This window comes from Phascolarctos cinereus, unplaced genomic scaffold (assembly GCF_003287225.1).
Source record: "Phascolarctos cinereus isolate Bilbo 61053 unplaced genomic scaffold, phaCin_HiC Scaffold_5;HRSCAF=322, whole genome shotgun sequence".
In the NCBI taxonomy this organism is placed as follows: domain Eukaryota; kingdom Metazoa; phylum Chordata; class Mammalia; order Diprotodontia; family Phascolarctidae; genus Phascolarctos; species Phascolarctos cinereus.
Window position 1 is genome coordinate 250,854,470 of NW_027555958.1, and position 11,024 is coordinate 250,865,493.

The 11,024-nt window shown below is 41.8% G+C and overlaps 1 protein-coding gene across 1 annotated transcript; it reads right to left on the bottom strand.

Moving 5' to 3' along the window:
• Nucleotides 1–8,750: 8,750 nt before the first annotated feature.
• SPACDR (sperm acrosome developmental regulator) lies at nt 8,751–10,153 on the bottom strand. Its single transcript, XM_020979087.2, has 2 exons — nt 9,667–10,153; nt 8,751–9,221 (listed from the first exon to the last, which is right to left on the bottom strand). The coding sequence occupies exons 1-2, from the start codon at nt 9,844–9,846 to the stop codon at nt 9,003–9,005; spliced, it is 399 nt and encodes a 132-aa protein (XP_020834746.2). The 5' UTR covers nt 9,847–10,153; the 3' UTR covers nt 8,751–9,002.
• Between the last annotated feature and the right edge of the window lie 871 nt (nt 10,154–11,024).

Sequence of the window (11,024 nt, forward strand, 5' to 3'; positions counted from 1 at the left end):
GAAAAATGCTATACGTCTCCAGAGAAAGAACTGAAGGAGTCTGAATGAAGATTGAACCATACCTTTTCTTTACTTTCTTTATTTTTCTTGGTTTTTTTTTCTTTTTTGGTCTGTGTTTTCCTTCATAACATGACAAACATGGAAATATGTCTTGCATGACAGCACATGTATAACCTACATAAAACTACTTGTTTACTACATGAGGGGAGGAGGGAGGAAGGGAGAGAATTCAGAACTCAAAAATTTTTTAAAACAAATGTTAACATGGTTTTACATGTTATTGGGGGAAATTAAATTTTAAATTAAAAAAAAGTGCATTTATTATTTAAAGCCTCCACACCTCCCAAGACATTGGTTTATGCTCAGTTTCTGCCAAACTGCTTTTCCAACAATTTTTACCAAATAATGAATTCTTATTCCCAAAACTTAAATCTTTACATTTATCAGACACAAAGTCACTATATTCCTTTACTACTGTGTATTGTATGCCTACTCTGTTCTACTGATCTACTCCTCTATTTCTTAGTCAGTAACGGAAAGTTTTGATATTTACTGCCTTATATATAGCTTGAGGTCGGGTATTGCCAAACCTCCTTTATTTACATTTTTTCATTTGTTTCGTTCAAAATTCTTAAACCCTTGTTGTTCCAAATGAATTTTGTTATTATTTTTTCTAACTCAGTAAAAATAAGTTTTAGTAATTTAATTAAGATGGCATCAAAATTAGGTAAAATTGTTATTTTTGTTATATATATATTATTATAATTATTATTATATTGGCTTTGCCTACCCATGAACCATTAATATTTCTCCAATTATTTAAATATGACTTTATTTGTATAAATATGTTTTACAATTATGTTCACATAGTGCCTGGGTCCCTTTTGGCAGGTATACTTTCAGTTACCTTATAGTGTCTACAATTATTTTAAAAGGGGCATCTCTTGCAATATATCAGCTTCTTGATGATATATAAAAAGTGCTGATGATTTATATGGGTTTATTTTACCTCCTACTGCTTTGCTAAAATATTCATTGTTAATTATTAATTCAATTATTAATTAGCTATTTTTAGTTGGATCTTTAGGATTTTCCAAACATATCATCATATCATCTGCAAAAAGAGGTAAATTATCACATTTCACATTGATTTCTTCCGTTTTTTTTCCTCTTATTGCTATTGCTAGCATTTCTAAAATAATATAGAATAATATTGGTGATACATAGCATAGTTTCCCTCTTTATCTCTTTTAAATTTATTTTAGCCTTAACTTTGATTGAGATCATGATTACTACCTTTTTTTATATCAGCTGGAGCGTAAAGGAATTTATACCTTATAAAAGAATTGAACCCCAAATCCTCAAAACTAAAACAGTGTAGGCCAATTTTAATATCTCTAATTCAATGAAAGAAAAAAAGTCTTGATGAAATAGAATCTTGCCCATTGAATTTCTTAACAAATGGTTTCCCCTTATATCCACAATGGATATTCATTGCTTAATCAGGACAATTTGAAAAGGTACTCCAACAAAACAGAAATTTACCACATAATATTCTTTCCTGTTGCACTACTTTTAACCATGGGGTTTACATCCTTATTCCAACTGAAATGAAACATTGCGTTCCATGTCCATTACTTTATTCCAGCCTGAATATGCTTATCCTTTTCAAGAGTGTGTTCTTCAGTTAAAAAAATAAAAGGGGTGGTTGTTATGGTTCTATTGAGTAAAGAATCTTGAAGTCCCATGTTAAGATCTCCTTGCTTTCTATGTAATAACTATAGTCCATTGAATAGAAATAAATCACAAGCAATATGTACTGAACCATGAGAACTATAGCAAAAGTCCCTTTGTCAATGAATATTGCAAGGCATTAAAGCTATTGCTTGATTCCAGTATATTACATAGAGATCTTGAAAGATTTCCAACAGTGTTCTTCCAATATGCATCTAGCATAAGACTCATATGCCTCAATGTTGGATTTGTCTCAATATATTTGATTGGAAATGCAGTATCTTGCTTTCCTCTAAAGCTAGGCCAGGGATTTACATGAAGAGCATGTTTCCTTATAAATGGAAATGATTCCACAGAAAGACAGAAAATCTGCTGTCATTCAAGGCATTTATTTGACTTCCTAGATCCTCACTATTATCATCAATGCATCAAGTCCTTTGTGGTTCCATTAGAGTTTCTTTGCCCAATTAAAGATTCTTCTCTTTCAGTAATATTCTACAAAAGAAAATTCTTCCTGCCAATTAAGGAAAAGACAAAAGTCTTAATTGGACCCAAAATCTCAAAACTTGAAGAGTTTCAGCCTATTGAATTGTATTGAATTCAACGAAAGAAAAGACGTCTTGATGAAATACAATCATGCCCATTAAATGACTTACCTCATAACAATTGGTTTCACCTTATATCCACAATAGAGATTCATTGATTAATCAGGACAAACTGAAAAGGTACTGCAGCAAAACAAGAGTAAATTATGGAGGAAGAGATGGAGTATCTTGTGTGAGGAAGAAGAGAAAGGGCAGTTTCACTGGATCACAAGTCCATGGAGTAAGGTGTACAAATACTGGAAAGATAGTGTCAGCTGGCTGAAACCAGCCTCTAACCTGTGTATGGCCAGAGCCGAACAGGAAGGCTAGATACAAGACAGTCAGGAATCTAACAGAAGTTTAATTTCAAAGTGAGGGAATAGATTGCAAGGGAGGACAAATGTTCTGAAGGCCCAATCCTAGTGAGGGGGGACCCACTTTAGTGTAGGCAGATCTCAGTACTTATACCTGTGGCTATGTGGTGAGTTATAGCCCTGATAATGAAGGGTAACAGCAACAGTGAGACAAGTCTGATTCATAGCAGGATTTCACCACCAGAACATGGGTACTTGTCAGAGCATGTCTGATGCTTGTCAAGCTCAGATAACACCTAGTGCTGGTCAAAGCAATTCAGTAATTATGTGATTTTGCCAGAGGGTGAGATCATCTAGAGGCTAGGTGAAAAGGATTGTTGTTATGTCAAGCTCAGGGCATAGCTTGCTTGCTGGGCCTCAGCTCTGGAAAACAAGGTGTCTCCCAATATCTTGACAGTAGGAAGAGATCAGGTTATGAAAAACTATAAAAGGCAAAAAGAGTATTCTATATTTGGGCCTGGCAATAACATAGAGCCACTTAAATTTAATAAATGAGGCAAGAAGTTCACCTAAAGTTTAGGAAGATCACTTTGACGACTGAATGATGGATGGACTGAGTAGGGAAAAGACGAGTCAAGTTATTGCAATAGTGCAGAAGTAAGATGATGAGGGCCTGCACCAGGGTGGTGACAATGTCAGAGCAGAGAAAGGGGTATATATGAAAGATATCATAAAGGTAACAAAAGCAGGAGTTGGTAACTGATCAGATATGGAGGGTGGGGTGAGAGAGAGTGAGGAGTTGAGGATGACATCTAGGTTGTGGGCCTAGGTGACTAGGAGTATGGTGATTAAATTACTAATGGAGTTAAATGGAGATGGAATGGAGATACATCGCTAAGTGAGGTGAGTGAGTTCACTTTGGCATATGTGGAGTTTAAGATGTCTATGGGATATCCAGATTGAGATATCTAATTGTTAGTTGAAGTTGCAAGACTGGAGACCAGGAGAGAGGTTAGGGCTAGATTTGATAATCATCTGCATAGAGTTGATGAGATCACTAAGTGAACTAATATAGAGGCAGAAGAGAAGAGATTGAGGTAGAGTAGGGAGGTAGTTATCAGACGTGTTAGAGGAATAGATGGCTGTGGGGATGGATCACAGCAATTTATGGGTCCAAAGTTAAGGAAAACAAACTGATCACTTCTATCACAATCTAGATTTTATATGCTATCAACCACAAAGATTTGATACCTACAGGACTTCACCAGGGCCTACACTTTCCTTCTACTCAAGGCAATAGATGGGGAATGCTCTACAGCTCTCAGGGTTCTCTTCTGGTTTATGTAGGTTGTGTAGGTTCTGGGAGAAGAAACTGGAGAAGAGCAAACTTGAACATCATCGGCATCATCATAAGGAAGGGTGAGTTGAAAGTACTTGGATTAGTGAAGTCAGAGGTTGAATTTAGGGAGAAGAAATTTGGCAAAACTTAAGAGAAATTGAGGAAAATTTGACTATAGCCACAATGAAGTCAGAAAAACATTAACTGGGATCCATAGAAACAAAATCCAAGAAAAGAGTTGGTAGGAAAACTCATGACTTCAAATGTCTCTATACTAATGTCCACATTTTAGATAACAAACTAGAATTAGAGATCTTAATGCAAGGTGGCACATCCAGACTTATAGGTATCACTGAGATTTTGTGGAATGAAACCCGTGCCTGGACCATGGCTCTGGATGGATATACAGTATTCAAAAGAACAGTTAGGCAAAAGTGGAGTAGAGATGGAGTAAAATCATGTGACTGGAGGGGAATGCATGACAAAGAATATTAGGGTGAAAGTCAATATAGAGAGAAATAAGAAATGATTTTGTCATTGGAGTATACTACAGACCACCTGGACAGAAAAAGGAAATGGATGAAGAATTTGGTAAACAGTCAAGAAGCCTGGTACGGAGAGGCATGATACAGGAGCGATCAGAAATTTCAACAACCCAGACGTCAGCTAGAGTTCTCACTCTGGCAAAAGCAGTGCACCTAATATTTTCTTGACTTGCCTTAGTAATAATTTCATCATTCAAAAGAGAGAGGAACCAACTAGGAGAAATTCTGTTTTGAATTTAATTCTCCCAAACAAGGAGGAACCGGTTGCTGGGCTGGAAAGGATGAGACACTTGGGAGAAAGTAATCACTCCCTCTTAAAGTTTGTACCAAGAAGGAGAGGAAACCTGAGCATAGTCTAGATCTTGCCTGAAAAGACTGACGTAGATGCACCAACTAACTTAGATTTTTTAAAAAATGTACAGAAGATGGAGGTTAGACTATAGACTAGTGAACAGCGAATGAATGGTCCTATAAAATAGTGTCAGAAATGCTAAAGCTGAGAATGAATTGAGACTGGCAAGGGAAGCTAAGAATCAGTCAATAATCAATTAATATTTATTAAGAGTCTACTATGTGCCAGGCACCGTAGATACAAATGTGAAATAAGAAAGACTATCCCTGCCCTCAAGGAACTTACAATTTAATGGGTGAAGACAAAACACAAGAGGCGGCTGAAAAGTAGGTGGGAGGGAGAAGGTACCCAACCATAGGGGCATGGCAAAGAAATCAGTCAGAGAAGTCTCAAAAGTAGTGAAACCAGGTGAGAAATGAGACATCTGAGCTATTAGAGTTCCTAGCCCCACCCTCCAAACAGAGTGGCAGAGGGTAGTGATGAGGTGGGATACCAAGGCCTATGAGATCTTAAAGGATAATGAAATTATTCCAACAGTGAGCTTTCTGTGGCAGGGCAGTGAAGAACAAACAAAATGAGTGGATTGAGGGTTTTTACTTGTTTATTGCTGTAATTAGAGAAAAGGAGGGATCAAAGAAAGGATAGGACATTTGCTTGGGGTGGATGGGATGATAACTAACAACAGAGAGAAGGGAAATCTGCTCAGTTCTTGTTTTGTTTGCTTTCCCTGAAAAATAGAATGACCTTTGCACTGAAAATGACAGAACAAAAATGATTACAGGGAGTTGATGCCCGAGATACATAAGGAGATATTAAGAGAACACCTAAATCGCCTTTCATGAACTCAAGTTCACCTACCCCGGTGAACTATATCCTTGTTACCTTAAAGAACAGGAAGATGTTATTGCTGAGGTACTGTCAGCACTGTCTGAGAGATCACAGAGAACAAGAGAAATTCCACAAAATTGGAGAAGGGCAACTCTTCTGATTTGGGGAGAGAAAGAGGAAAACAGAGTCTGCAAACTATAAGCCAGTGAACTTCTTACTCCTGGGAAAATTCTAGAACAGATCATTATTTTAACTAGAGAAGTGGTGATTACAAAGAACCATGGTTTCATCAAGCACAGGTCATGACTAAAAAACCAGATTTTGCTTTTTGGACAGAATTATTTAACTTATACAGGAGAGGAATGCTGTGGGTATAGTCTACCTAGGGCACAGTAAAACTTGTGATAAAGTTTCTCTTACTATTCTTATGGAGAAGATAGCTCATAGATGATAATACATTCAGATAATAATGCATTCAGAACAGCCAGATTCAAAGAGTTATAGTTAACGGTTCCATGTCAAGGTGACAGGCTATCTCCACTGGAGCACCCTGGGAATCTGTGTTTGGCCCTGGGCTGGTTAGTAGTTTTATCAGTGACTTGGATACATGCAGAGATATAGTAGATATAGGCATCAGATTTGTAGATGGCACACAGCTAAGAGCTATAGCTAAATAGACGCTATATAAATATTAGTTATTATAGTTGTTATCAGTAGTGGTAGTAGTAGTATAGTGCTAACACATTGGATGCCAGAGTTAGGCTCCAAAAAGCTCTTGACAGGCTAGAGCACCAGGCTGGAGGTAGTAAGATGAATTTCAATAAGGATCAGTTGAAAAGCTTGCACTTGAGAATACAAAAATCAATGTCACAATTACAAGATGGAGGAGGAGACAGCAGTTTTTCTGAAAAAGATGTTGAGGATTTAGGGGACTATAAGCTCAATATGAATCAGCCATGTGATGTCAAAAAAAAAATAACTGCTAATATGATCTTGGGCTGAACTGAGAGACACACCTTCCAAGAATAGAGAGGTAATAGTTCTACTGCAATCTGCCCTTGTTGGACCTCATCAGGAGTCTTATGTTTATTTCTGGGTACCATAGTTTAAGGACATTGATAAACTGGAGAGTGTCCAGAGGAAGGGAACCAGGATGGTAAAGAGGGTCATAAGAAGATTGGTTGGAGGAACTGGAGTGTTTACCCTAGAGAAGACTGGAGTGTGTGGAAGGGAATAGGAGCATGATAGTGGTATTCAAGTATCTGAAGGTCAAGTGGTCCTTCAGGTGGAGGAGAGATTAGACTTGTTCTGTTTGGCTCCAGAGTGGCCAAACTCATTACCATAGGTAACGAGTAAAAGTTGCAAAAGAGGCAAATTTTGGCTAGACATCAAGGAAAACCTCCTAATCATCAGAGTTGTCCAAAGATGGAATGTGCTGCCTCTGGAAGGGGTGAGTTCCCCCTTCTTGGAGGTCTTCAAGAAAAGGCTGATCATTTGCTGAGTGTGTTATTTGAGGGAGGGGAGTTCCTTTTGTGTACGAGTTGGACTAGATGACTTCTGAGACTCCTTCATATTTTCAGATTCTGCAATTCTGAGAAAGTCTTAGCCCCTGCCTTCTGGTCAAGATGAAAACAGTGACAGAACTATTTCCAGAGCCCAGACAGATCTTCATTCTCTTAGGGTTTATATTTAGGCACTCTCAAGGCCCCTTCCCGATTAATCTTAGAGTACTTCTCAGCAGAGCCCCACTCCTTTTTTTAGTCCCTAACCTGCTCCTATTTCTCCACCTCTTCCAAACCCAGAATATGGGCAAATACCAATTCATAGCCTCTGTGCTCCTCCCAGCTACAGTATCCCCATGAATGGTGATGTAGTGACTTACTTTTTTGGGGTGGGGGGTAGTGTAAGTAGTATCCAGTTTATGAATTTACCCAAGTCCCCTGATTTTAATTCAAGGTTTCATTCTCAGTGGAGTTACTAACTCCAAGTTCTCTAGATTCTCAGCCTACACACACACATGCATACACGTGTAAGCACACCACTGATTCCTCTGGAATGGACCACAGTCACCTCCCCTCCAAAAATAGTCTAGTTTCCTCTTTTCCTCTCTGTTATGGTGTCCACGCCAGTTCCAGGTCCCAGAATGTCACCTGCTAACTTCTCTCCCTCATGCACAGACTTCCTGGGGTCCCTCATGCACAGACTTCCTGGGGGTACCCACTAAACCTACTCAGTTTCTCAGTCCCTCACTCCAGTAGGGCTCATAGTATACCCTTCTTCACATACTGGTAGTATCGGGGGAGGGGAGGGGAGAGAGAGATGGAGACAGAAACAGAGAAGAGAAAGGCAGAGACAGAGAGAGCAGGGAAGAGGGAGGGGAAGGGGAAGAGAGACAGAGAGAGAGACAGAGAGAGAGAGACAGAGAGAGAGAGAGAGAGAGAGAGAGAGAGAGAGAGAGAGAGAGAGAGAGAGAGAGAGAGAGATGTAGTGGGGCTTCTAGAGCTCCCAGGAGGATTCAAAACACCAGCTGATGAAAAGTTCCCTCCCTACCCCAGCAGCAAATGACTAAAAAGAGTGAGTTGGGAGGAAAAGAGGTTGGAGGAAGAGAGAGAGGTACCACGCTTGCTCCCCCACCGATGTAAAGGGGGTTGGGGATTGTAGTTTACTGAAATCTCAGCAGTAGGCGCTAGAGTTGGATTTGAGATACCCTTTGTTAGCAACAGGTAGTGAGGCTGGGGTAGGGAAAGCTCCCCACCTTAGAGCAAGCCCTCTTCTTCAGTTACTCACACTCCCCTTCTGCCCCACCCGAGGACCATTGTGCGCATCACCACTTCCACCTCAATCCTCCTTTAGGGAGAAGAGGAGCAGCTTTAGGGGAGTGTGCAACCAACCTACAGCGTTCTGACTGGCCCCCGCCTTCACCCTTCTATACGTGGGTTCTCGTCTTGACCCTGCCCCCCTCCAACCCCCCAGCGATGTTGCAACTCCAGGCTCCTCCCCGCTCCTGCCCCACCCCCTTCCACACAGCATTGGTTAGGACTTCAGAAACAAATCTCTCACTTAATTCAGGACTCTACTTAATCTAAAGAAACATTGTGAAGTGCTATCCATCCCTCATCCCAAAGGGTCTGCGGCACTCCAGACCCCGTCCTGGACGTCCTCATCAGAGGAAAAAAAAAAAATCAAAGAACTCTGCTCACGCCCCAACCCCGGCCTGCTGCTCTGATCCTTCACCCAGGGGCCTGGCCGGAGTTGGGGGTCCGCACAAGAGCAGAAGGAGAAGGGCTGCCTGAGGGTGTAGGTCCCCTAAAGGGGACTGCGGGCATCCAGTTTAGAGCTTTGAGGTGATGAGGTACAGACAAGGGTTCGGGAATGCCGCCGCTTCCGTCTCTCCTGCCGTCGGACTAGCTCCCGGATCCGCTCCCTCACTGTCCAAAGCACCACATACAGATCCCTCAGCATCTCCGCCTCTTTTGAATCCAAGCATTGTGGAAGCCCCAGTGAAGAAGGCTGTGAAGAACCAGTCTGTACGGGAGAAAGAGAAGGGGAGAAAGGATGGGGCACAGTCCGGGAAGAAACAACCAATGATAACAGCTAACATTTACACAGTGCTTACTATGTACAATGATCCTTGAAACAACCCTGGGAGGCAGGTGCTATTATTATCCCCATTTTGCAGATGAGGAAACAGGCAAATAGAGTGACTTGCCCAGGATCACATAGCTGGTAAGCTATTTGAGGCTGGCTTTGAACTCATTTCTTCCTGATTCCAGGCCCTCTATTCTCTAACTAGAAAGAGAAAAATGTTATTTGGGTTGGGGGAAAAGTGGATTGCCATAATCTTCCTGGACAGTGGAAACTGAGGCAGACTGACTTGCCCAGGATCATACATGACAGGATTCCCCCATCAACACCAAAAACAGTACCCATACACCACACTTCCCCAAGGAATGGAGACAAGGATACTGACCTTTCCCATCCCAAACTTCCTAGCAAAATGCAGGAAGGATTCCATGAAACTGGTGACATTATGTATAGCTGTCTGGGACTTCTGAAGCAGAATGCTTGACTGGCCCCTCACATTCTCCTTTACCACCCTGTTTGACTCTCCCATCTCTTTTAACACTTTTTCTATGGAGCCAGAGGTCATCAGGATAGAAAATGGGATATCTTTCCAGGGGAAGAACTAAGAAGAGGGGCACAGATTAGAGGGAGAACAAAGAAAGTGAAAGACACAGAGGGAGCTTCACATCCTCTTCTTTAGGCCCATTTCCTCGGGTCCCCTATCCCCAACACACCACCGATGTTCTTGTCCCCAAAGGCTTCCCTCTTCTCAAAGCCTGGAAGGTGGGTAGAGATCTTAATAGTCAAGGAGCCGAGGGATAAATGAGAAACCCTGAAATTACGGAATGAGGGGAGCATCCAGACTCTCAAGGCAATAAAAAAGGATGCTCAAAACTCACCAGGAACCTCAACTTCTCCCAAAGACGACTTATCCAGGAAAAACACATGTCCAACCCTCTTGAGCCCAGGACCCAGGAGAAGGGGGCTTAACAGAGCCAACAGCTGATGTGAGGCAAGGACACTGGCACTGCGCCAGTGGCCTCTGCCCTAGATGGGACCAGAAGAGTTAGAAAGGTGAAGAGGAACACCAATAGGAAAAGGAACAGGGAAATTCAGAGCATAATCTTTTCCCACCTCTTCTTCCCTTCCTCTCCCCCCCCCCAGGGAGAGGAGTCAGAGTGGATAGGTGGGGGGAGGGCTGCCTTAGAACCCACAAGATGGGGGAGTTCTAATCCCATTGTGAGAACCTGCCTGGAACCAAGCTATCCGGCCTCCAGCTTCAACTCCTCACTTTTCGTCCTGGATTCCCTCTGAATACCAGACATCCCATTCCTTAGATCTCCCTCCTTTCTCTACTCCCAATCATTACACTTGATCATGGGCCCTTATCTTTGTCTCTAGTTCCTAGTTCTGTGTCCCCCATGTCCTAATCTACTTTCCCCTGTGTACCCCTTTCAATCTCTACCCTATTCCTCAAACCCAGTTCTGGGGGAAATCGCTGCAGGACTCAAATCTAGGCTCAAACCAATGAGATCTGCTAGCTCTCAGCCTCCTAGGGCTCAAGTTTTTGTCCCCCTTCCCCCAACCTCTCTCCCAGAACTCAGATGATTCACCTGCTCTCTCGCCCCTGACTCATCCCTGCTCCCACCTCAGGATCCTGTTGTTTGGCTTTCTGGTCCTTGGCTGTCTCCAAAAACCCTTGGAAACCTAAGCACCCCCCCCTTTCCTCTTAAACAGAAAGAATCTCCCCTCTCAACAGCGTCA